This window comes from Hirundo rustica, chromosome 4 (genome assembly GCF_015227805.2).
Source record: "Hirundo rustica isolate bHirRus1 chromosome 4, bHirRus1.pri.v3, whole genome shotgun sequence".
In the NCBI taxonomy this organism is placed as follows: domain Eukaryota; kingdom Metazoa; phylum Chordata; class Aves; order Passeriformes; family Hirundinidae; genus Hirundo; species Hirundo rustica.
Window position 1 is genome coordinate 14,395,725 of NC_053453.1, and position 26,913 is coordinate 14,422,637.

The following is a 26,913-nucleotide window of genomic DNA, read 5'->3' on the forward strand; positions in this document are numbered from 1 at the left end:
AAATAGTGCAAGATGTGGAAACATTCTCCCAGCATTTAGATGAATTACTTTTAGTCAGGACTTTTCTCTCAGAAAGGGAAAGAGCCATGGACAGCTTTGCTTGAAGAGATTTTTTTAGTCTTCCCTTGCCTCATAAGTCAAATATGTCTGCTCAGTGAACTGCTGTTGCTTCATATTTTTATAGATCTCTATCTTCTCTTTGCCTTTTGGTTCTCCTCTTGTAATTGAAATCTTGCTCAGGACTGCTAATTGTAATTTCCTCAGGCAAGAAGATCTTGTGCCAGTGAAATTTCATTTATGTGATGAGTTTTCTTCTCTTGGCTTCACTGTTCCTGCCTTTTTGGGATTAATTTATCTTGGCCACTTTGAGAAGAAAAGGACTTTTATTCCAATGTTATTTTTGGAATCCTCCTTAGGAGACCAACAAAGGCAGAGCAGTGAGGATACCCATTCCCAGTGCTCAACTGCCTGATGCAGAGTACTTTGTGAAACACTCTATCATCTGTCTTGTGTGCCATGATGGCAGTTGTCTCCTGTCACTGAGCTGTCAGGTCAAGATGCTGTTTTTACCTAAGGTTGCTATTTCTAAAGGACCTCTGGGAGAAATTGAAAGCTGATGCCTGTTGCCCTGTAATTGCTACTTCATTAAAATATTTCAGTTACAATTCTTGTATGCCCTTAAGTTCTCTAGATACCTGACATGGAAATTCTGAACTGTACGGTAAATTTTTGTTCAGTGTGACATTTTAGAGCAAATCCCAGTTGTGGGATTTGAGTTAAAGCTGTCAAGAAGACTGGCTTCCTCTAGAGACCTTAACCAACGCATCTATATTCTCACTTGAGTTTCTATACAGTTCTCTACTTTTGTCTCAATAAAAATTTCATTCTGATTTCCAAGTAACTTCTCTAATGAGAAGTGAAAGGTATTTACCAGATAAGCATTTCAGTAGAACCTTCTGGATGAACTGTGACTATAAACTGAAAGGAGTTAACAAACATTGCAGTCTGCAAGCACTGAACACATCATCACCATCATCAGCAAAGAAAGAAAGAAAGTCCAGAAGGAAAAATCAAAGCTATTCTATGCATTTTTGGTAATACATTTTTGCTGGGTTTTTCTTTAGATGGTACTCAAAACCAGGTACAGTAATTACTTTTGAATGCACTAGGACTGAATTACCTTTGCCTCAGGCAGCATTATGCCGTTTGCTACTTACTGCATCATTAACATAAAATCCATAAGATTATTCTAAACAAACTTTACATAGGTTGCCGTTTGTTCTTACCTGCTAAGAGAGGTTGAGTGTTGAAAAATGTGTATAAAAACAATTACTGCGTAAAACACAATTCATCTCCCAGATAAGGTAATGGCACAGTCAGTGTGGCGATAGGACTTTTTCCCTCCTGATTCCAAGAATTTGAATGTTTGACTTCTCTGGCTTTCTGTATACATTTTGTTGTATTTTATATACTTGCTACTGTTAAAACAAAACAAAACCCAAAAAACCCCCCAAAAAACGAAAAAAATCCAAAACCCTACAATAATTAACATGTTAGAGAAGTCTTGAAAGTGTACTTTTTTTTCCCCAATCGAGGAATAGCTGAATCATAGGAAGTTTCAGAAAGGGAGACCATTATATCCATTGACAGCAATCATTACTATTGGCATATGAATACAGGAAAGCATAAGGCTGTTTCATTAAATGAACAATTTTGTGGTAGCTGTCCTCAAGGCTAATAAAATGTATTTGTGTAATTATTACATTTTTAAGGCTTATTTAATAAGCAGGATAGTGCTGCACTAAGTGATGTAGAAATGTAGAGCAGAACAGTTCTTGGTTCAAGAGACTACAGTTAGAAATTATTGAATACCGGAGTGCAAGCAAAAATAGAAAAATTAATTAAAGTGTGAAGAATAATTAGATAAAAGTAAAAATGGGATATATTGGATGCAGTGCATTGATTTTATAAAGCAAAATCAAGCTGTAGAACAACCAGATATTTATTCTTTGAACAAGTAAGTGGCTTTGATAGGACAAGAAAATATTGAAAAATTCTTTTATCTGGATCTGGAAAATTTTGATTTTTACTTCACCTTTAGTTCAAGGATAGGTGGCATTGTTCAAGAACTATGAGATGAGTAAAGGTATAAGCAAAAATGTTGTTGGAGAAGGTTGTGAGAAAAAGCTACTGAAAGACTAATAAATTTTTAATAAATTTTATTCCTTTCACTGTGGTCCTGTTGGTACTCTCACCGAGTTTGATACTATCAGAAGTCAGATCTTTCATGTTTCAAAATGATATTTGACCTCAAAGAGAGAAACTTCCTACATAATATGCAGCAGACTACCTGCGTGTTAAAGTTTTTATTTTCAGCATTGTTAAATCTTGGGGTTTTTTTACATGTATATATTGAATATATACATTGATATATTGAAGTAGTATTAACATGGGAAGTCCCAGGGCCTTCTCATTATACTAAGGTGTGGGTAATAAATCTTTATTTCAGCAGCATATTCTGCTTAACTCCCAATGAGGCCCTTTGTTCTGTACCTGGCTGAGAATTGTAGCACCCTGGGTGTTACTGTTTGGTACATTAAATTGATTTCCAGTCAGGAAATATATACATCGATGGGTATGAAACAGATTGTGTAGTGTGGTTATGATTAGATTAATTTTTCACTCTGTCGTAGCATTATTATGCAACTAAAGAAATGTAATTATTCTTCCTTATTCTTTGTCTCCATTTCTGTAATTAAGAAAGAATACCTTCATTTTTCTTGACTTTGTTCTTGTGATTAATGTTTGCCAAGTGCAGGGCTTAGTGCTGATGCTATTACTGTTGCCTTTAGAAGCATTTTTCAAGTTCTTGTCACTTGAGCACATAAATGCTGAAGTTTTGTTGAGAACAGTTGCATGTTATGTTCAAAGCAGAGCCAGGCCGTCCAGTCATTCTTGCCAGAAGAGGCTCCTCATATGGAGAGGAAGATGACCTTGACAGCACTTTCTTAATCAGAGTCTCTGAAAGGTAGCAAAAGACAATTTTAGCTTCTTAACACTTTAAAAGAAAGATCTGGATTTCATTTCCATTGCTGAAAAGAATAACCTGACTCTTCATCTCCCCCTTTTGGACATTTACCCCCGTCCAACGTATTTCTGAACTGTAACACAGACCTCCACAGTGTACTTGTGGTGAGCAACACCTGCTTTGTCTCCCTTTTCTTTTCTGGCTGTTTTCAAGTATTATCCACATACGAATCTTCTCATGAGAAGTGTGGAAAGGTATTTAAAACTTTGCAGAGGAGAAACAAATATGAAGAAATTAAATTACATCTCCAAGGTCACAAATTCATAGAATTGAGATTAATATTTAGATTTTTGGTCTTGGCATTGAGCTCCTGATGAGTTCTGAAGGACAGAGAACATAAATTTAATGTAGTCAAGCTGTCCTTGCACATAGATTAATTGGTCTGAATTGGATAAGCTGCTAGGGATTTAAAACTTGGCGGCTTAATTAGTTGCAACAAGGAAATGATAAACATGAAAGCAATCTTTACCTGGAGGTAACAAAGCATGACTGTGAATGTGCAAAGTATTTGCTCAAAGCGGTTAAACACAAAGCCTGTTCTGTATTCATCCTTTATTAGATGTTTCCAAGTAACAGTGATTTATTTCAGAGAGAAGGTAAAATACATTTTCAAAAGGGACTCTTAAAAATATTTGGCATAGAATCTTTTCAGCTGTTTATTGACTTTATCTTGAAATTTTTGTTCAACTTTATCCTTAATTTTGTTTTATATCTATTTTCTAGCAGCTTCACTGAATTTTAAATGCGGAGTAATTTGTATTTCTAAATACTATACATAAGACACAGCAGTAACTGTTGGCAGTAAGTTCTCTTCTATGTGGTTAAGTCCTATAACTTTTAAAGAATACTGTAAGATGGTCTGTATTAATTTAAAATGGAATTTCCCTGCTGAATAGAAGTATGCAGAGTCTAATACACTCCAGGGATTATCAAACAAATCTGTTGTCCACCATATGGTTCATAGATTAAAAGGTTACTATTCTGCACTGTAGAGGATCTAACTCTATTACATTAGCCTTTAGCTCTGTATTACATTAGTCTTCTCAGTGCTTTATATAGCTGTAACAATTTTGATGTGGTGCTAAATCGCTGAGTTTTGTATTGAAGAGAAGAACAGTGTGTTTGTCCTTTCAACAGGTAGCTCATTCACAGTGCATCGCTTTGCTTCCATTGTGCACACTACGTTGAAACATATTTCTCACAGTACACTAGAAATGTATTGTAGCCCTCTGCTAGAGGTTTGTTTTGTAGCTGCTTAAATGATAATTGTTCTTACCATTTATGAACTGCAACTGGTGCAGAAGTCACCAACTTCACAGCACTGGCAAAACACTTTTGCACTCACATAACAAATGAGAAAGTGCAAGCTAAAAGCTAAATCCTTAGAGGAGTGAGGAAATTCAGTTTCCTCAGGTAAAATTACTGAAAGAAGCTCTGCTTCTGCAAGTGGTTCTCTAGATTTGGCACTAAAAGCTTGTTCTGGGTCTTTACAGCTGATATATTTTTCTGTTGAACTTTCTGGACTGGGAATTACGCTCCAGTTCTCACCGCTGCTGTTAGCAGGGCGTCTCTGCAAAGCCTAGTCAGGGCACAGAGTGAAGCCGCATGGGTAGGAAGGGGTCTAATGGAATTCTCAGGTTAGAGCATCAACAGTTGAGACTGATGCTTTGTTTATTGTCAGAAAAGCAGAAATGCATAGTTGGGATGCTTGCAGATTCATTTTTAGTAAGTGAGAAGGAAAGAATGAGGCTATTCTGACAACTTCTACTGTTGAAACTGAAGAGGAAATTTCAAAAGTGTCATCCAAGTGCTGCATTCAGGTAGATTAATCATTCAGACATCAGAAATTAAATCCTTTGGGTTTTTTGATTGTCGTTTATATGCTATGTTAACATAAAACCTATGGTTTTACCCATGCTGAACATGAAATAAAAAAATCCTGTCTACATTGGTGATTCCACCATAAGAAATTTTTTGGGTCTGCCATGATTTTTCCTTTTCTCTGCTAGAACGGATGGGACAAAGGACAACAAAAAAAAAATTGTGTAATACAAGCAGACACTGCTGAATTAATACTCATGCTGCATACATTTAAGTTTGCTGTGCAATTACTTTTGTTTTCTAAGCAAAGAGAATATACAAGTCTGTTGAGATCTAGACTATGTGTAGTGTATGAAACATATCACAAGGGTAATATTTGATTATATGAGTATTGAAACCTGAGATTGGATTTAGAGATTTCAATTAAAGCATCCCAAGTGAGTGGCAAGGATTTGAAAGACACTGAACTCCTGCCATTTCTTAGAATTTGGTTCCAGAAAAATCTAAAAATATGAAGGCCTGTATTTAGATTAAGAATGGTCAGTTGAGATTGTCAAATTAGGATATTTTATGCCAAAACCTCTACTCCTGAAATAGATCTCATCTGCCACCACAAATACGGGTTCAGATGGAGTCACTCCAGAATTACCCTTTTGGGTTTGCTTTGTAAACAGTCCTGAAATGACTTCTGCTAATATGAGTACATCTGTGCATTTAAGTCCAGGGAAGACTTTTGTGCCAGTTATTTCCCAGAAACCCTTCCCCCCTCCCCCCCCCAGGACATATGCTTAAAATTGTTACTAGTAAGGGCGTTGTGCCCAGTAGTGACTGCAATAAAGTGTACTCAAGTGCACATATGCATGCTGCTATTCCTCATTGCTCATCGTGGAGTCTTCCCTGAATGAATGTGGGATTGGTGCCAGTAGGTTTTTAAGGGTTTTTTCTGTGTGTGTTTCTGGTGCTGTAACAGGCTAATTAAGAATGAGAAGAAAATGTATATTTAATGCATCATTGTTAAAGAAGACTTCCACCATTTATTCCAATATTGGGTGTATGTGTTGGGGTCATCACAGGGGCTTTAATGCTCCTCCCTATCAGAGGCTGCTGTGGCTGCATTGCTCTGTTTGGACATGTTGGAGTCCAGGGCGTTCCTTTGGTTGCCCTGGAGGGTCAGGGACCTGGGCAGGGGGGTCTGGGACCCCAGTCCAGAGCTCAGAGAGACACTGGCTTTGATCTCAGTCCATGGGAAAAACTTTCTACACTGAGAGAAGGTTTACAGGCCACAAGAGTGTGAAAAATAGTAGTTTAGCTTATCACAGGGTGAAAAAAATAGTAATTTTAGATTCCTAGCATTGAAGTGAATGGGGACAAGATGGAGAATCTGGGGCGTTGTCTCCTTCTTCTTCTCCTTCTCCTTCCCTCACTCCATTGCTGCATTGACATGGCACAAAGTAGTTAGTGAGGATTGGGTCAAAGTAAAGATGACCTTTTTAGTAATAGTGATAGACATTGGTGAGAAATAGTAAATAGAAATACGTAGTAATTAGTATAAAAGATAAGGACAGCCCAGCTCGGGGGGAGACGTGAGGAATCCATGCAGCTGCAAACATCTTGTCGGACTCTGAGAAAATTGTAAGATAAGAAAAAGTAAACAAAGTATGCAACCTTGAAAAATCTAAACCTGAGAACTCTGTCTCTTCCTTCAGCTTGGCTCAGAGCTGTGCAGGGGAGCAAAGGACCCTGAAACCACCTGAAAAACGGGGAGAGCCCCTGACATGGACACTTCCACCCTGCCTCATGTGCCAGGGCCTTTCCCAGCCTCACCTTGCAGAAGAGTTTTTTCTCACTGCGTCTTTAACTGTTGACTTCCTCAGCTCTCCTGACCTTTGTCCAAACCTGTATCCCCAGCAGCAGAGTCTGATATTGGTTATATTTTTTTCCATTTATTTGCTTTTCAGAAAGACAGTTTGTCATCTCAGTAGCTTTACTTGTGGTTAAATTAGTTTTGTCCGTTTTGCGTCCTCTTGCCTTTCCAAGAGTGCAGCCTGTTCTCTGGCCTGTTAAGCTGTGCAAGAACAACATTTTTAATGCAACATTGTGTAATTAAAATTGAAAAGCATAGAATGGTTTGGGTTGGAAGGGGCCATAAAGACCATCCAGTTCCAAACCTCTGCCTTCCACTAGACCAAGTTGCTCAAAGCTCCACCCAACCTGACCTTGACCGCTGTCAGGGATGGGATGTCCACAGCTACTCTGGGCAACTCTTCCAGTGCCACACCACCCTCACAGGAAGGAATTTGATCCTAATATCTAACCTAAAACTACCTTTCAAGATCCCATTACTCTAAGCATGTTGTTCCTGTCTCTTGTGAGATTACTGTGTCTACAGTCCCATTGTTTTCTGCTGGCCCTGGTTTTAAACACAGGGGCTAGCTTGATTTTTAATTTTTTTTGTAGGGCTATTCTGCAGGTCTATTGATTTTAATGAGGACTGATTTCATTTTCTGGGATGCCAGAGAACTTACAGCAGGCATTAGAATACCCTGGAATATTAAACCTAATTTAAATTTAACTGAAATTGTCAGAATAAATGAATAATTGAACAGGGTATATTTTGTGAACACCAGGGGGGATTTCTTTCCCTGCTTTTATGCCTCTAATTTGCAGACAGCACTTATCTGCATTGAGACTCTGGAGTGTCATTATTCTGCTGCAGGTAGCACTGGTGGATAACCATGAATAGTTATTCTTCTTCCTTCTCTTTCCCAAAAGCCCTAGTGGTCTCCATTTATAAAATAGGGATGGCAGTGGTGATTTTCTTTCGTAAAGGTTGTGATGAAGAGTTAGACACACGTATATTGAGTAAAGGCACTAAAGACAAGGTGAAAAAGTTGACATTACTTTGCTTTTTGTTGCAGTACAAAACATACAACCTATTTTTTCTGTGCTGGAAACTGATTTCTGTTTTGGGAAGATGAGGAGGATGATAAAGACTTTGTTGCTTCCAGTGCTTTCATTTACTTTTCAGCTCTGCCTATTACTTTTCACTTTACCTCTTCAATAAATTTAACCTACCTCTTCAATGGATTTTAACTACAGGGTTCTGACTGAAAAATTCACTGAACACTTTTTTGCAGACTGATATATAGTTTGGTATTATTTTCTTGCCTAATATTTTTTTCTTTCATAAATAGATCCAACTCTTCTTCGTATGTTACCATTTTTTCTGTTATGAAGGACAAAATATTTTCTGTCCCCTGTAGTTTCCGGTGAGACCTGTGAAGGACCCACATAAGTAGGTGAAACAACTGAATGTGAAAAGCACATTGACTGTTGGCAGAGGTATCTGGTGCAGAGCAAATAAGTTAAAAAAAGAACAAAAGAACGATTTTTTTTTTTTTTTTTTTTTTTTTTTTTTTTTTGGTCTCACAGGAGATACTGCAACAGTAATTTTCACATGACCCAACAGGTGTGTGACAGTACTGTGGTAACTTAAGTGAATTTCTTTGTGTAACTTGGTGATCTTAATCCTGTAAAGGTATTCTTAATCCCTGTCAAGCACTGGTACACTTACTTCACTTGATAGCTGTACAGTTTAGTCTGTTTGGACACTAGAAAAAATCCTGTGTTTTCTTAATTACCATAATTATATGGTAATTTTTAAATGCTTTTAATGTACCTTGTACATAGATAGCACATGCTGAATCAGAGAACGTACCGGGTGTATATAACTATCTGTCAAGCAGTACTAAATTCTGAGTGTTTTTATTACCATAATACATTGATTGTATTAAGTGGCATTCATTATGTCATTTCAGTCAGTGCTGAAAGCATTTATAACACAATACACAGTTACTGCCAAACAGGGAATTTGAAGGTTTAATTTAATTTAAGTGTACAGGGGCAGCTCCCCAGGTTGCCTCCCAGGTACTGATTTTGAAAAATCCATTACAGACGTAGGGATGATTATGGCAGCCTTTTCCTTGAAGGACTGCTCAGGTTTCTATAAAGAGAGAGTTAGATTTATTCATTACTTCTACAAGAATTATAAATTCTGTCCAAGAAGGCTGAAATCCTTAGGCAGAAACTTTGTTGGAGTAGACTTCGGTGGGCTGGAGCAGCATCTTGTGAAAGATGGGGACACTCAGAGAAGTGATGGCACCATTGGCAAGCATTTATTTTCCCTGGGAGCTAAAAGCTTGCCATGGTGAGCAGCTTCTCTGCTGCTGAAGATGCTAAACTGGGAATCCTGATGCATCCAAAACTGAGTGTAAGACCTGCTTGAAGGGAGGAAATTATCCTTTTCTTTAAACGTTCAACATTGTTGCTTTTAAAAAACCCATACTCATTAAAAGAAAAAACAGGGGGGGGGAAGTGTTTGTTTGGTGCTTCATTTCCTTCAAAACTGTGCATTTTCAGTATATATATATTGTGTGTGTGTGTGTGTGTGTGTGTGTGTGTGTGCGTGTGTATATATATATATAAAAAGGATTAGTCTGAGGGGGCTTGAATGTGGAAGTGTTTCTGGGTTTATTTTTCTTCAGTGTATGGCAACTTTTGATAGAACAATTCATAGTGTTGAATTTCTTGATAATTGTGACATTCTCAGAAATCAACAATATTAAAAATCTTTCTGTATGTATCCAACTCGGTTACTTTGTGTGGCTTTGTAATTGTATATATTTGTTTACTCTCTAAGATATAGTATTTATTTAAAAATTCCAAGGGTACACGTGTGTTTTAAATTTTCTTTACATTTTAGAAAATAAGCTAGGATTGCACAACTTTGTCACTGAAGCTGTATTCCCTGCAGGACTTGCAGTATTAGCTGTACTTGTATAATATCATAATTTAACCTTTTCCTAACATGTAGGCCTTTTCCCTTGTCAGGAAGAATTTGAGAAGACTGATGTTTTGCGACATTAATATACAGGCAGGGCTGCACAGCCTAGTATAAAAAATAGGTATGCTAAGACAGGTGAACATAAGCAAATATATTTAGTAGTTATCATAACTTACGTAAGTGCCCTTTTAGATTTTTGAAATTCAGTCGCTGTGCCGTAATAACTGTGAACATCACTGCTCAACACCCAGGCTTTGGTAGCTTGGCATTTGGATTTGCAGATTCTAAAGTTCCCCGTTTTGTTTTCCACAGAAATGAAATATGTTGTTTATTTATGGATAAACAGTAAGCTATTATTTGAAAATATATAACCTGTGAATGCAATAAGCAACCAGAAGGAATGATGGGGGCAAAAGGTGCCTGTATGGATTAGGCAGTAGACATCTACATGTTTTTCTGTGATTCCTTATTCTTTGATTTTTTTGGGGGGGGAGGGCTGTATAGACAGTATGTTATACATTGCTGCTGACAACTGGCAATTTTTGACTTCCAGTAAAATTGGATTTTAAGAAGATTTAGACATGTGGAGTTAAATGTGGCTTCCTGAAACCCTGTCTGGTGGAAGTAAATAGGAGTTTCATAGTAGGTGTCAGCAGGCCAACACTTGACATTTTATTTTCCTACCCTTATGCAGAAAAAGAAACGTGTCTTGGGAAATCAGAGACTGGATCATTTTGGTGACTGAAACAGTGCAGTACTATGTAAGCTTTGGCAGACAGTTAGCAATTTAATTTAGAGTGCCTTAAGAAGCGAGGACATGTTAATATTGGCATTTTGATGCCTGTCCTTCTTGAATCTTCCCTCCCTACGAATCAGAGCCTCGCTGGGATCTCAGAGCGTGCAGCCCTTTGGCAGGAGCTGAGCCTGGACGAGTCACCGCGGTTGCTGAGGGGCGGGCAGAGACAGAGCCTGCCTCAGAACCACGTGTGGGAGCTGTGTCCTCATTCCCAGCAGGTTCCCTCTGGAGCCCCGTCCTGCTGCACACCAGCTGGACGCGTAGGCCTTGCCTCAAATGGCTGCACTGGGGAGAGGAGCTGGGGGAGGGGGCTGGGGGAACCTCAGTGCCCTGCGGGTGGGAGGGTAACATCCGGCATAGTCATGGTCAGTTACGGGTGGTGGTGTCCTAAATGGCATCTCAGCATATTGCCCATCACGGGTTATCGATTTGAAGTAAAAAGCAGAATGTGCTTGGAATCGAGGGATGGGAGCCGCTGACATTCCTGAGGCCTGCAGATCCGGGCATTAAGACAACAAGGGGACATTAAAGCAAGCTACATATTGACCAGGGACAAAAAAAACCAAGCTTTGACATTCTTGATGGTTATTTCTGTGTGATAGCCTGTCGACTACAAGGTGTATGAGGGCTTGAATATTCAGTATTTCAGTCAACATAAATGAATAGAAACTGAAAAGTGCTTCTACAGCATTAACAAAAGTACTTGTGTTTCCTTGCGCATTTATTTAGCTCTCCCTGAGAACATGGGCACAAAGTCTGTGAAAAATGGTGGAAGGCTTCCTTTCTCATCCCTTTTCATTTTGCTCAGTTCAATTTTTTATGAGTTACTGTTTGTGTGGAACGATTGATTCCGTGTAGAAAGAAGTAGAATATTCTGTCAAATGCTCCTGATGGGTGCAGATTCACATCCCTGCAGTGTGGTGCAGAGACATTCTAAGCAATCATTTTCTGGTTAAAACAAAAGTAATGCCATAGAGAGGGTTTATGCACTTTAGTGGCGCTGAAATAAGACTTGCAGACCTAAAACCAAGGAGATGCAAGTGTCCCTTGCAACATGTTGGATGCCGTGAATTAGTTCTGTATGACCTTTAAGAGGACTGAAAATGTATTTGATTTTGAGCTGTTTTTCCCTAGACAATGTACAGGCTGCTAAAATCCTAAAAAGAGCATAAAGCAATGGATGGATATGAAAGGCAGATTAATTTTAATTAAAAAGGCAAACCCCATTTCTAGCAGAATGTAATTGACTGTTGAAAATATAAACAGCCAAGAGAATGGCAGTTTATCTCTTGATGTCCTCCAGTCAAAACTTTAGTCAGATGCAAGTTATGCCTTGGTTATGCCTGATTTCCCAGGGTGATTATGTGTCAGTCTTCAACTGCACTATGCAGGAGGTCACACTTGATATTTGTTATGATCTTTTTCAAATTAAATCAGAAACTATAACTTGACCCAAATTGAAATAAACTGTGTTCTTATTTGTCTCTCCCTGCCTTCACAGGTACTACAGTGCTACCATTTTGCAGATGTCAGGAGTGGAAGATGACAGGCTTGCAATCTGGCTGGCTGCACTGACAGCATTTATAAACTTTATTTTTACTCTTGTGGGAGTCTGGCTTGTTGAAAGGATGGGTCGCCGAAAACTTACACTTGGTAGCTTAACAGGTGAGTGTTTCATTAGTGCACTATATATTTTCATAATTATTAATGAAAGGAAAATAAAATTTCAAGTGCAATTTTTTCCAAAGCAGTCCTCTTTAAAATTACAGTGTTGATGCCATATTGTTTCTAAAATCATACGTGTTTTCAAGACTATTGCTAAAATGCCACAGCTAGAGGCTAATTTAAAAGTGACTGTTATTTTTTCAGGCGACTTTCTCCTTGAAGCCATGTTTGACAATGTTTTCATTTAGCCTTTTTATCCAGTTTAAGGAATCAAATGCCTGGAACTTCACAGGTGGTTAGTTTTAAAATCTCATATGTGATTTTGGGCTTATTAATTGGAATTCAGAACCATCTGATGAAGGTGTACCAGAGAAAGCATATTGCATAGCCATTGCAGCACATTGTAAAAAGTAATGCAGTTCTCTGCATAGTTACCTCAGATACAGTACAGTAAATACCTTACATACATAATGTGATTTTAATTCACCTCCTGTATGAGATACCCAAAGACAAAATTCTGGTTTTGTACATTTTGTCCAAATACTCAAACACCATAACTCATCACATAGTCTTTTCTCGAAAGCAGGGAAAGGCAGAGCAAGCAGCCTTCCTGTGTTGTGTCCTGTTTTTAGGATGGCAATTCCCTGCTTGTTCCTGCCTTATGTGCTTGTTTTTGCTAAAGTGATCTGTGACCAAAACTTGCCTCTGGCTGAATATCTGGAGGGTTCAGATGTTTCCAAGAACAGGTTTTTGTAAAGAGAAACGATTCCTGCTCCTCTTGAAATAGTGTTCACAAGTGTTTAGCTGTAAAGGTTTAATGCCTTCATATTTTGTTCTGCTGTTGTTGTCAAGGATCCAAAATTTTAGTTAGTTTGACAAAGCAGAGAGGGACACCAGCTGCCATGTCACTGGATGTGCAATTCCCAGCTCTCAGCTGAGTTAACGCATTCAAATACTCGAGTGTAGATTTATACAGGCAGAGCAGCAGCAGCACAGTGACACGAGTTGTTTGGTACACAGTTATTCAAAGCGTGTTTCTCACATTTTAAAGATAAGAAAAAAACTCTCAAATTGCTACTTTAGTCTGTTCCACATCAGTTACAATGTATCTCCCATATACATCCCTCTGTACCTCCAGACAGTCTGTTGTCTTTTTCTGTGATGTGGATCTCTCCAGGCCCTGCATGACACTTCTGATTCTTGGGTGCTGCTTCTCCTTTAATGCCTATTGAAACAGGGGATTGACTGATTGATTGATTTTTTGGCCCAAATAATCTCAAATGTCTGGCCAGCTCCCTTGAAGAGTTTATTGCTTGTCTGGACCCAGCTGTATAGCTGTGATAACTTCACATATTATCAGAGCTCTTTGCTTTTTGGCTCTGCTTAATATATTCAAAGGCTGTACATCTGAACTGTAGATATAAATGTTTCTTACAAAGCATTTTAGTAATGGATCAGAGGAGGATATAGCAATAAAACACAGAAATAACAATGGAGCATAATGCATTAAAGGGTTATTTGTTAATGATGTTTGGACACAAAGTAATTGTTTAGTAAAAATGGTCTTTTTTTGTGGCTGGTTGCTGGCCGTCTGTTTGCAGTGTCATGTGAGCCAAGCTCTAATGCTGTGGTTTTATCCTACAGTCCTTCCTTAAGGATAATAAAAATAATGAAAGTCATGAGGTCGTACATCATCCCTCTGTACTAGTTGGAATTTTGTCATGTAACATTTGATTTAGGTAGTGGTAGATATGATGTGTTTTCCTTAGAAAGAGGGCTGTGTAACAGAATGATAATTACTAAATCTACTGATGGACTTGTTTTTTGTGTTGAGTTTTCTCTTGGGGCAAACATATGTTACTGCTCTACTTTGGTTTGCATTTCTGAGGACATTACAATTTACACTGAGTTATTACTGGCAGCTTCTCTGGTCTTTGGGGAAGCCAGGTATGCCCCAGTCTCCCACTGCATAAAATGAAAACAAAACTACTGCTTTTGCCTACTGTTACAAGGATGTGGAGCTTTGCTTTTTTAATAAAGGATAATTGGTTAGATGTTTATTAGATAAAAACCTACAAGAATAATAAGTAGAGAGTAACATAAGTATTTTGATTAAAAGCCAATATACTGAAGTTTTGTAATCTTGTGCAACTTTTCCTGCTTTCTGAAAACGTTTGGCAGAGATGCCTTAGATTTCATTAGTTATATTTTTGTCATGCTCAGAACATTAGAAACTTTTGAAAAATTGAACCCTCCAAATACCATTATGAAAAATTAAAGTAAATTTCTGAAAAAAACCCCTCTATTTTAGTTCTCTTTACTACAATTACTGATTTGTCTTAGTTTCCTGTCAGTTTTATATCTTTCTTTATCTTCTCTGTATCATTTCTTTGTCTTTCTTCTGCTCTTTTTCTTCAGTAAATTTCTTTCTTCAAAGCTGTTAGTTGGAAAACATGCAGGAATTGTGACAAGTATATTATTAATTTTATTTGTGTTTTCTTCTTTCCCTTCAGAAATTGTCAACTTGAAAGGTACTGGGGCATTGTACAGTTTGTATCTCTTTTTATAACAGAGAGGATCTAAAGTATCTTCAGGATATTTCCCTTTTTCCCACTTGAGCTAATGATGTACTGTAATTGTTTGGTTTTGTTCATCATAGCAAAACGTCCACAGAATGAAAACATACTAAAACATACTAAACTTCGTATGCCAAGTTTACATATTCAGTACTTTTCCAAAGAAACAAGATATTTACAGAGATACTGGAAATGAGTGTTAGTGTATTTAGTTAACTTAAAAGAGTTATATTTAAAAAGCATATTTCGAATGGATATAAGTAAGGTTATAGACCCTGTTTAAATATATTTGCTGTTTAGTTTATGGCATTTTGAAAGTACAGGACATCTAGTGCAATATCCAGCCTGCCCTGAAAACTGGGATTGTTAGTGTACCTACCAGCCACAGCCAGAAGAGAGCCAAGTATGAAATATCTTATGGTGGGAAGGTATATACATACATTTCTGCACATACAGTTTGTGACTGAGTTTAAGGTCTTAGTTGCCTCAGTTCAGGTCAATGTGGGGTCCAACCATTCCTGCCTGTTGGTGGTGGCTGCTGCACAGGCATGTTCATGGATAACATTATTACATAAACCTTGGTACTTTAGATATCATTTTTATCTCTGAGAAAGGTTTTTACATACTTAGTGTTTGCCAGCTAGGAAACTTTTATACAACACCGATCTCAATGCCTCACCAAGTAGCAAGAGCTAAAGTTTTATAAGTCTGAGTTTGAGGCAGTTGCAGTAGTATCGTGAGTAGTAAGGTTTATCAATTTTCATTAAAATAATACAGTATATTGTGTGTGTGGCAAATAAGGTGGGAAAACTATGAATTATGTTTCCAGTAATGGCCTGTTGCACAGTGTGAACTTTTTTTGTCATCTTCTCATCATTTTGTCCAGCTTTTGCACAAGGAATTTATTGGGAGAAACAGAAGCAAAAAAATGGAAGGGGACTTTTTCCCAGCAGGTGTTATGTGTGCTCTTTGAAACAAAAGGTGTTGCACTTTTTGATGATGTTCTTATGAAAAGTTGATTTTCTCTAGTTTCACAAGAGGAGGTAGTCAATGAAAAAGCTGATGCTACTTTCTGTTTTATAGAAAAGCCTGCAAGTCTGGGTGTGGGAGTAGAGAGAAGTATGGTGATTTCAAAGCCATTAATAAATTTTACCTTTACAACATTATTTTTAACTCCAAAAATAATAATACCTGTTTATTCAAGTGGTTGGCAATTCCACAGATTAAAAAAGTCTCAATCTAGTAATTCGGTGTCTGGACATGAAAGCTGGTGCCCTTGACTTTAATATCTAACCTAATTTAGGATGTGGATGTAGCAAAGGGTATTTTTCTTAGGTTCTCACCACAACTCCTTAGGGAATGCTGTATGAGGTGCCTTGCTTTCCCAAGCAGAGTTCAGTTCAATATAGAGAACTATTTTGTGTGCTCTGGAAAAAAGTGTCACGTTGTTCTTTGTCTGTATTTTTAGGTACTGCTGTAGCACTCATTATCCTAGCTTCGGGATTTTTGCTATCAGCTCAGGTCTCGCCAAGAATCACACTTAATCCACCAGATCCTTCACATCAAAACTCTACCTGCACAAAATACAGGTGAGATTTTATGTCATTCATCCAGTTTTCTTGAAGGTTGTTTCCAATTAATTGAGTTTTACAACTTAGTATGAGTAATAGACAATTATTCACAAAGCCTAGTACAAGGAACTAAACTGGACAACTAAATTTAAAATCCTAACTTCCCTCTGTAGAGAAAATCAGATTTTTTGATTAAATTCTCTTAGTATTCCTTTGGAATTTCTTGGACTAAATAAGGTGGTTAAGTGGCAAATTCCATGTATACCTCTTCTACTATATCACTCCTGCTACAAGTTACAGGGCATACAAAGTCAGGAATGTTTTATAAGGAATTTATAAAAATGCTTGCTGTTATTCATCTGCTTGTCATGTGTAGCAGCTGTAAACTGTCCAAGAAGATGTGTTCCTTGCCTGTTGTTTTCCTGAGTGGGAAAAAGTAATGTTCAGATAATTGTATACCAATAAACAATTATAATAAATTAAAATAAATGTGCAGATTTTGACCTATTTTCCATATGCAGTCATAGTTTCAAATAACATTACTTCTGGGGGTTTAAGAATGTGTAATTTTCTATATTTGATGGGGTTTATTCACCTGTGAGTGCTCTTACATTCATTTAGCTGATGGACTTGAAAATTCCCTATTCAGAAAAGACTAGTTCAATGGTTGAAGAAATTCTTAATGATGTTCAAAATCTGTCTTTTTGTCATAGAAATAAATATCAAGAAACAATAGTTTTCTAGTTTTGTAGTGATATTGGCTATAAATATGGTTCATGGCTTTTCTTATACCAGAGCAATGTCTTAGGTGAAAGATTCTGAGGATCTGATGACTGATAGAAAACTGGGGAGGGATGGAAGCTCTTCATTGAGTGTAAATAGTTACAAATAATCACAACACAGGATACTATCAGATATAATGATTCCTATATTGAAAATGTATATGTTTACTTGTGTTCCACTGCAGTGTCAGCTATAATTTGCAATTTTTGAGATGGGCCTGTCTGCAAAATGGCGAGTAGTCTGGTTAAAAGAGGTAAAGGGGGAAGATGCTCTCCTTTAGGAATCAGATTACATTAAAAGAAAAATGTGAGAAGGATTTGCATAATACTTCAGTTTGGAAAGGATGTCTGGAGAGAGGAGATGCACATAATTTGTTATTTAATAAAGAATTTGTTATTTAATGAAGCTAGATCGTTAATGTAACCTGTAACTGTATAAAATTTACATACAAGGAATATGGCTCGTCCAGCTTAAAAACCAATGAAAAATATTCAACAGAATTTTCATGTTCAAGTTAACCACAGCCAGGAAGGAAGGAAATTTTCATGGCTTTCATAGTGTGCACTTCTGGGCAAAAGCATGAAAAATTATAGCAGATAGTTCTCGTAAAGGCATGTTGTTTCATGAATTATTGGAATACTTGTAATCTGTTACAATTTCTGTTTCTGATGTGATGTGTGGAAAAGCAGGTAAGATAGAAATTCAAAGGTTCTGGAAATAGAGCAATAATATAATTTAAATATTTTCGTTTGAGAGTATTTTAAAATTGAAGGAGCCCTCTTTGTTTAAAGATGGAAGTGAATGGAGGGGGGAATAATGAGCAATGTATGAGAAAGCTGTAGGTACTTCTATTTTAATCTTATGCTATGCTTTAGTAGAGAGACACACAAAAGCCAGGAGAGCTGAAAATAATAAATGGATGTATTTGCCCACAAAGCACAGAATTAGGCTACAGCACCCAGTGTTTAAAAGATTTATACAAAAAAAGTAGGGATTGATATGCCTGATAATAACTTCCACACTTGTATACCTAAAATTGTAAAAATTTTCATGCCTCAAGACATCACCAAACTGTGATCCAGATGGAGCCAAAAGGAGAATTCTTTCAACATCTTGAATATTAGTATTAATTATTTCTGAAGGGTATGACATACAAGCATATATTATATTTGACTTGGAAAAGTGTCTGTTTAAGATGCGAGTGTGCCTGCTTTCTGTGCACATTGTCAATAAGCTGAATGAAATATAAAATATTGGTTTTGTCACAAGAAAGTCGACAGTGTTTTCAGCATGCCACTTGGGTTAGAAGATCTTCAGCAAAACGTGTATGGTCTTGGAAGGGAGGGGAGGTGGGGACTGCAAACCAGAGAAAAGCTGAAGGCTGACTCACCTCTCTCTCCTTTTTGGCCTTGGAGGTATTCCCCATGGCGGTTATAAAGCCGAATCAAAAAGATTCCCAAACCTGAGGATTTGGAAGTGAAAGTCTACTCTGTATAACATCAGTCTTGCAGATTTTCTTTGCTACTCTAAGAATAATGGCTTTACTGTACAGATTCCCACTGTGTAGGGCAGCAAGTGTTAACTGTAGAGACAGTTACAAACAGAATATCAATCAAAGTAAAAGGAAGTAAATTAATGGCAGAGGTCCCTTGCTCTTTAACCCATATTTTAGCTTGTTCTAGTAAAACTGCTGGTGTCTCAGGTTGTTTAGCATTGTATCTTGCAAGTCTTCAGGAAGTCTCAGAAAGTTTGGGGAAGGCAAAAGGCAGCAGGACTTCAGAAGATGAACACATAATGCCATCTCCCTGTAGCTACTTTTAAAGATGTGCCTGCACAAATGCAGCTGTATTCCTCTTACGGGAACATGGTGCTTCTCTGAGGTGAGGTAAACTTAAAGTCTAAACCTGTTTGCAGCTTGGGCATTTCAGAGTGTGGTGGTGTTTCCTAAATATAATTTGTGTTTGTCTGTGTCAAAATGTATTTATAAGTTATGAAAACGTCAGTAGAATTTATTTTGCTGACAGAAGTTTCACTGATACTATGCAGAGTGAAAAAAAAAATTGCTTTTTATGTTAGTAAATCCATTGGGTTAAAATAAGTGTGGGTGTTCATTAAGGAACCCTTAGAGCTACTACAAACAGTCTGTTTGCTTGTTGTTCCTTCAGATCCATATTCCTCTGCACAGACTAATTCCTGCTGCTAGAATAACAATGAAGACAGAAAGACTAGCAAATAAAGAGCACAGTCATTGTCCTAATTCAAAAAGGCACATAGGGCTTGAGTACTCAAAGAGCTCCATGCAAATGGAGTTACAAGGTACCTGTACATGGTTGCAGAAAACAAACCAGTAAGATATGCTGTGCATAAAATAAATCAAATACACGTATCTCACTGAGGAGAGGCAGGGTGAATGCTCCTCCTCTCTGTACTATCCATTAATCAAATTTCATTTTCACACCCAGCTGCATAATGTGTAGACATTTACAGTGTGACCACCTGATCTCCTAATTGAGCCTAATCTCCTCAGCAGCTGTGATCATACTTACCATCAAGGCCACAGAAATCTCAAAGGTAAATTTAAGAAGACAAAGCAACACCATTCCAGAATTTATCACCTTAAAAGTGAGAAGATGAACTATCCATTCCTATTACTATTCCAACTTCCAAAACTCTATAAATGTTCCCATTTTTACTGGGAACTTGCCTGATTCTGGAAGGAGGTTTAGGTTAGGGCATGTGTATTAGCTACCCTCCCACCTTTTCCCAATCTTTAAAGAATCAATGATGTGACTGTTTGGGACCTTGAGCCATTTCTGTAAAATTACTGTGGTCCTGCTGCCCTGTATTCTTGCTCGTTTTGTCTCCATTCGTGTCTCTCTCTGCACTTCTTGAAACTTGGTCTGCTCCAGAAGACATAATGCAAACCTGTTCTGCCTAAGCGACATTTTTTATGTCAATTACTGTATGAAAATGGTAAATATTGTGTTAAGCTTAGGTCAACCTTCATATCTTAGGGAAATGATACCTGTGCACACAAAGTTTCTCGGAATCCTTCCGGAACAGATTGTCTTCAGGCTGATTAAAATAGTCCAGGCGGTGCCAGCTGTGCTGGGCACACAAGGACTCTGTTGTTCATTTTTGAATTAGTCACCCTCACGTGGTTCATGATCCTTAGCTCACTGTACAAATACACACCACCAAGATGAAGGCAGCAATATTTAGTTACTCGCACATAGCCATTTAGTAAGATAGCTAATGGTCAGATATATATCTTTTCTTTATGAATGTAGCAGAAGTATGAAAGAAGTATGTAATTGTGATCCCTAAAAAACTCAGCTAACATAGTAACTGAAGCTGGTTTTATTGTATTTAGTAGCCTTAGGATGCATATAGTTGGTGTATTAGGTATTGTACTTAATTTATTAATAACTCATTGACAATCTGTTTTATAAGCAAACTAGGCATTGCTATTTTTCATAATGTCACTGTATCATGGAACCAGTATTTGCTAAAATATGATTCTCATTTTCTCTTTCTAATGTCAAAGTGCCTGAGCTACTGGTCTTTCTGATAACTGAGAATTGCAGTAATAAATATAGTAATGTGTTTTGGCCATTGAGGTCAGAAAATTATGAATATATAAAGGTGATAAACATGTCTGAGGATGCTTTTGCCACCTCTTATGAAGTATAGTTAAAATTCTAATAGTTTATATTGCAGAACTGTGAAATAATATCCACGTAGTCTTGAAATTTATTAAGTAACTAATACAGTGATATATTGCTTGGTAATGATTTTCCCTGTGCTGGCATGTTGGTCCTATGTATAAAAACTTGTAATTTAATTTTAAATTATAAAGGATAGGAAGGAATATGTCAGTCCATGTAGTAAGCATCTTTAAAGTGAATGAGAAAGAACTTTCATCAGTTTGAACACAGAGATCTGAAAAGTAATTTACCTGAACTGAGTTTGAGTGCAGTGGAGTTCCTGTAACCATTGTTAAGTTTTACAAATACTTTGACTCAAACTCTGCATTAGTGAGGAAACAAGGTTATTCATGTAGTTACCTATTAACACTTCACATCTCTGCTAGTTCTTCTGTGACTTTGCTGTTTAACAAAACCTGAAACAATGCTTAGGGAATGATTTTTTTAAGTCTTCCAAAGTGATGATGTTATACTTTACATGGTCTGCAGGTATAAGTCACACAAGAATGATTTTAATCAAGTTTGAACAGGGTTTCTATCTGATCTGCCTGGAAGCTGGGAATATAATATCTACATGTAGGGTCTCTTTGGAAAAGTAGTTTTGAAAACAAATTATGCTACAGAGACAGCCATTCTGTCCAAAATAAAGGCATGTGTAAGGCAGTTGTTACTGTTCTTCATCGTCTGTGTTGCTCAGTTCCAAGAATAAATACAGTTGCTCTGTAGTTGGAGGCTTTATGAATTCAGGGGAAAAAAGGTCATCAAAGACAAGAAGCAGTTGACATCTCTAAGGAAGCAGATCAGGGCACTTCTCATGTGATGTCAGCATCTCAGCACAGTCTGCTGCCAAGGTGCTTGTAGCAGTAGTGGGATAACCCTGGTGATCCTAGGACTAGGCAAGGTTGGTAGAGTCATTATCCTCACAGGACTGCGATAGCTGAGAAGAATAGTTGAACCTTCACGTCCTCACCGCATCTAAAGCAGAAGTAGCAAACAGCAAGAGGCTGAAAACAATTTCTGTGAGGCTGTATAATTATGTTGCATAGTTGAGGAATGGGAACCTTTGTGAAGAAGGCTTAGGGAATGTTTGAAGAAATCTAATGTGTATATATGTGGTATATCAGGAAGGGTAAAGATTCAGGGCTGGTCTGGAACTTCAGAGAGGACACCAAAGAATCATCTCAGTGGAACAGATGGAGCAGGAGCCTGATTTGAAGATGAGATAGTTGATCATACTTGAACATAACTGTGATTTAGATCTGTTGGAATATCTGTGTGGTAAATTACAGAACTGCGATTAGCATCCAAGTACTGTTGTTATAAATTATAGCTTTTCCTTATGGACACCACTAAATAGTAACCCCACATGTAACACTAATGGTAACACCACATGTGTTACCTAACAGAGTGTTGGTAGAACTTAACAAATACACTTCTGTCGCTTGGTCTCTTATAACAGCAGCAAAGTGCTCCTGAAGTTCAAGTGGATTTTTTCATTCTTTGTTAATTATTCTCTTTCCTATGTCCCAGATACAGCAGCTGGAAGTGGTATCTGCAGTTAGTACACATTTTAACTGCTTAAACCCTATATTCTTGTCCAGTTATATGTAACCTGAATTTAGTGCTTCATTTCTGGAATTGACACAGGGACCATCAGAAATATAAAGAAAGGCTTGACTTCATGCCTGAGGTGCAGTGAAGCCTGTGCAAACAGCAAAAGCCCTCAGATACAAGCATCAGGCAGTTTTAAACATGGTCCTGGTACCTAATTGAGATGAGTTTGTATATAAAATGAAGTAAACCATTTGTCAGAAACCCCTAAGATTCTTAGTTATATATCTGGCTGAAAGTGTCAATATCCTAATATGTCAACAGAGCTAGTAAGTCCGTTGCAGTATTTGTCCAAAAGTCCTTGGTTCAATTTTTTTTGTTGTTGAACTCAGAACCTTGGCTGTTTGGATTCATCAGTTGCCCATGTCCCTTGGTGAGTCCAGCCTCATGAGTGGGCCTGGCCTGACCAGCGATGCTCAGCTCAGCTGACTTGGCCATTTTCTTTGGGTCGAGGCTGGAGGAAGAGACATTGTCTTGTAGATAGAATACAAGAACAGAAGCAAAGAAGGCTTGACCCCGGCTTTTTGTTGTTCTGTAGGGAGATGGAAAGGAACTACACTGCATGCTAAATCAGGCAGAGACTGTGTACCTAGCCAACCTTGAGAGCAAGGAGTAACCTAAGGGTGGGATGAAAGATCCACCTGGCCTAGGATCATGCTTCCAGTGTGGCAAACAGCAAGTTGGAAACAGGAGAAAGCAGCACACTCAAAGTGACATTCCTTCCAGCCTGCAATGATTTGCAGCTTATATTCTCTCTGTCTGGGATGTGCTAATCGACAGTAAATACTGCAAGACCCTCTTGTCCCTACATTGAGCCTTTCCTGCCTGAGAGTTTTTATTGTTCCTGCAGTTGTGTGAGGAAAACCAATTTCAGGAATACGAATATTTGCATCATACAGAGCAGGAGCAGTGGGTTTAAAAAGCTCACAACAGTGGAATTTACTCTGTAGACAAGACAGGACATGAGCAAAATATCTTGCATATATCTCAGGATGGAAGGGACCCATGAGGATCATCAGGTCCAACTTGCATGTAGCAGATCTATCAGATTTTCCCATAAAAAGCCTTCTTCACATACTCAGGCTGATTCTGCAGCATGTACTCAGTGTGAATGATGAATCTGAAAGAAGTGGAGTCTGTCCACAAAAAAGTCTGTGTTTGGGGATATTTTGATACTCTGAGTGGTTGTTCTGCTACTCATGCAGTAGAATATTATGAAATCTGGTGCTACATTCTGTACAGCTACACAGTCCAGAATACATTATGGGGTTCAGTTTGCATTTCCGTAGCTGGACCATAGGAACATACTGATACATTTTGTAACTGGAAAACAGACTATGGAAAGCAAAGTTGAAAGTTCTTTAAAATGTGGCAAAAATGAAAATTGATGAAATGTTTTGAATTGAGGTACAGCTTGAAAAAGTCAAAATAGTGTGAAAAAAGAGAAATGGTACTTGCAGAGCAAAGGCACTGGGCAAAGGTCTTTTAGTGTTAAATCACTCAAAAAGTGGCAAGGTGAAACTTGCAGCTCAAATTACAAGACTACTAAGAATCGTAGGAGAGTCATTACTTACAAGGTCATTTTGCAAATTTAAAGTGCAAAATGTAATGATGAAACAAACATAAGTATGGAGTATTCAAAAGCGGGGGGAGGGAAGCAGTTATGAACCTTTCATCAGCACCTGGAGAGTCAATTTGGCAGATCAGATTTTATTCAATACTCTTAGAGACTGCATTAGAGCCTAGTAAACTGCACTGTTAGGAAGAAAGAAAACAGTAATTTTGGTATCAAGAAAAATGTACACAGCTAGTCAATTAGTAATTCATACACAGAGTGTAAGATCTCTGTGAGAGGATGGCATTGTGGCCTTTGTGATCAACCTCTAACCTCTGGAACAGTTAATTGGGCAGGCTGATCCAGAGCAGAGCATTCTGAAAGTCGCTGCTGCTCAGGCTGGCAGGAAATTGCTATGAAAGGACCTCAGAATTGGTGCTGTCAGTGTTTCTAGATACCAGTTATTCCTGTGTGGGTGGACGCAGGGGGCATGTGTTGAGTGTGTTGGCAGAATCAGCGAGGAATCGCAGGGTTGGGGATATCTACTCTGCTAACAGTTGGTCAGCTCCTCAGTAAACATTCTGTGATGCTTAAGCAGGAACCCAGAAATTCCATTCCATGACAGCTCCCCATAAACTGAGAGTCCAGGCTGCTTTATTCTGTTGAGTTCATGCCAGTGATCCGCAAAGAAGCTGGGCATTTTGGGACTTCTGGAACCTGAGAGTCCTGGTTGTTGTTATTCTGCCTCTTAGGCTGAAGCATCTGAAGTCTAGACACTTGCCTTCTCGCTGGGTTGCCTAGGAGCCCAGCTGGCAGGCAGGGAGTGAAACAGGCTCCTTGTAAAACCTTTCTGCTCCAATGCTGCCTGCTTTCATCAAAATCAAATAATCTCTCTCAGGTATCTCAATCTTGAATTGTCAGCCTTACAGACAACCATCCTGGCTGGAAATTATGAACTGGCTTTTCACAGATGAGCTTATTTTCAAGACATTAGCTCATAAACTTAGCAAAAATATAAATGTCTCATGATAACTAGAGGAAGCATATCTGCTGTTTATAATTGGATGCAAATTTCCTTTCCTACCAAGACATCTGAGAGGATTCTTATATAGAGCTTTCAAGGCCATAACTGATCTCTGGTGTGGATTTGAAGAATTACCAAAATTTTTAAAGATTCATCATCTGACATATATTTCAATATATATATATATAGATAGGACTGATAAGGTACTTCTGAGGACAGGAATGAGCTCTGTAGGAAATAGCTTCATGTCAGTGAGTATTAAATTGTGCATTTCTTTTCCTAGTATATTCTATATCCTGTATTATTTATATCACTGTGAATGTGTATGTCAGAATATGTGCTCAATTTCAAATTGTTTAAATAGTTTAGCAAATAATAATGGACTAGAGGGCAGAAGAGCATAAACCTGAAACTACTATATATTTTATTTCTGGAGTAAGCACATGGTGTCTTTGATTGGTTTTTAACTGCTTCTTTGAAAAATAAATCTTCCTTGCTTATTTCAATGCTGCATTTTCTGCTATCATTAGATTTAGTAACTGATAGAGGTTTTTTTACTGTGTTATGAAATAATTCTAATGTATATATATATGCTGGGTTTTGGAGGAAAAAACACTGGTCTTCATCTTGGAAAAAGCAGTGACGGTGTACCTCATCAAAGACAAGATATTATTTTATATCAGGGATAGAACATGGCACAGAAGAATGCTAAAAGTTCTGAATAGCAGCTGCCTACTCTTAGTCTGCTGGGAGTTAGATTTAAAATGGCTTTAGGTCTTGTGTGTTGGATTTCTGTGTTCCCTCTGGCATAAATTAGTCTTGTCTCTAAAATCTGAAGTCAGAGTCTGATTGTATGAACTCACTATATAGGTAATGACAGGAAAACCTAGCCAAAACCTAAAGGATTTATAAAGAGCTGTTATTTAACTGTTGAATGTGATAGACAAACTTCAGAAAAGACATGGAAAATTATAATTTTAAGTTATTTGAATTGTTATGAGTAACTCTGTACAAACTCTGACGTTCAGCAAGACAGGAAATCCAGCAGCTTTTATTACGTTGAATGCCGACAGGAAGTCCAGTTGGATTTGACGGTGTTAAAGGTCCTTCCCAACCTAAATTATTCTACAATACCCATCAAAGCCAGAGGATCAGCTGAAGTAGCAGCCATGTAGACAGACACTGCAATCAATACTCAAATCTCTCAGTCTTTTTTTCTGGATGGGAGGGAGGAGTAAATAAGATCTCTTGTGCTTCCCACTCGACTGGTTACTGATACCCAGCACTCCATGGGGTTACATGGAGTTACCCGGCAGGATGGAACACACAGTGCAAATCCAGCTCTGCTGTTCATCTCGGCATTGATTCTTGTGAGGACACTGAGGGAAGCTAGGAGGTGTCCTGATGCCTGAAGTTTTAGCTTTCATGTTTTTCAGATTCTGTGCTGCCTAGGGGTGTAGTTCTGAGCCTCATATTACGTGCCAGTATGCTCTCTTCACAGAGTAGGGAGACAAAACAAATCCTTTTTCTGCTGAAGACCAAGGACAACTGTTAACAAGTTTTCAGGCCCAAAAATGTAAACAACAGTGGGCTGAAGAGAGAAAACGAGAAGGATGTGACTTCATAATCTGAAGTTGTAATTGGACAATTAAACCCCAATATGCAAATGGACCAAAATTTATAAAAGTGTGACACCTCATGACCAGTTGTCCATTTTGTGACCATTTTGGGTCCGCCTTAGGTGTAGCCCTCGTCAGGCTTTTGTACTGCCCAAGGTGTATCCTTTAAGGCCTTTTAATAAATATCTACTTTTTTCCCTTAGCACTCTCTAGTCTCTGTTCCAGATCAGCCTTCCCAAGGCATCAGTTCAGTC

At 38.0% G+C, this 26,913-nt stretch overlaps 1 protein-coding gene across 1 annotated transcript in view; it reads left to right on the forward strand.

The window, feature by feature from the left end:
• SLC2A13 (solute carrier family 2 member 13) overlaps positions 1–26,913 on the forward strand; it is a 149,724-nt gene that overhangs the window by 90,281 nt on the left and 32,530 nt on the right. The window contains exons 5-6 of the mRNA XM_040062552.1: positions 12,050–12,213; positions 16,258–16,378. Of these exons, the coding sequence (XP_039918486.1) occupies positions 12,050–12,213; positions 16,258–16,378 (285 nt within the window). The remainder of the gene's footprint in view (positions 1–12,049; positions 12,214–16,257; positions 16,379–26,913) is intronic.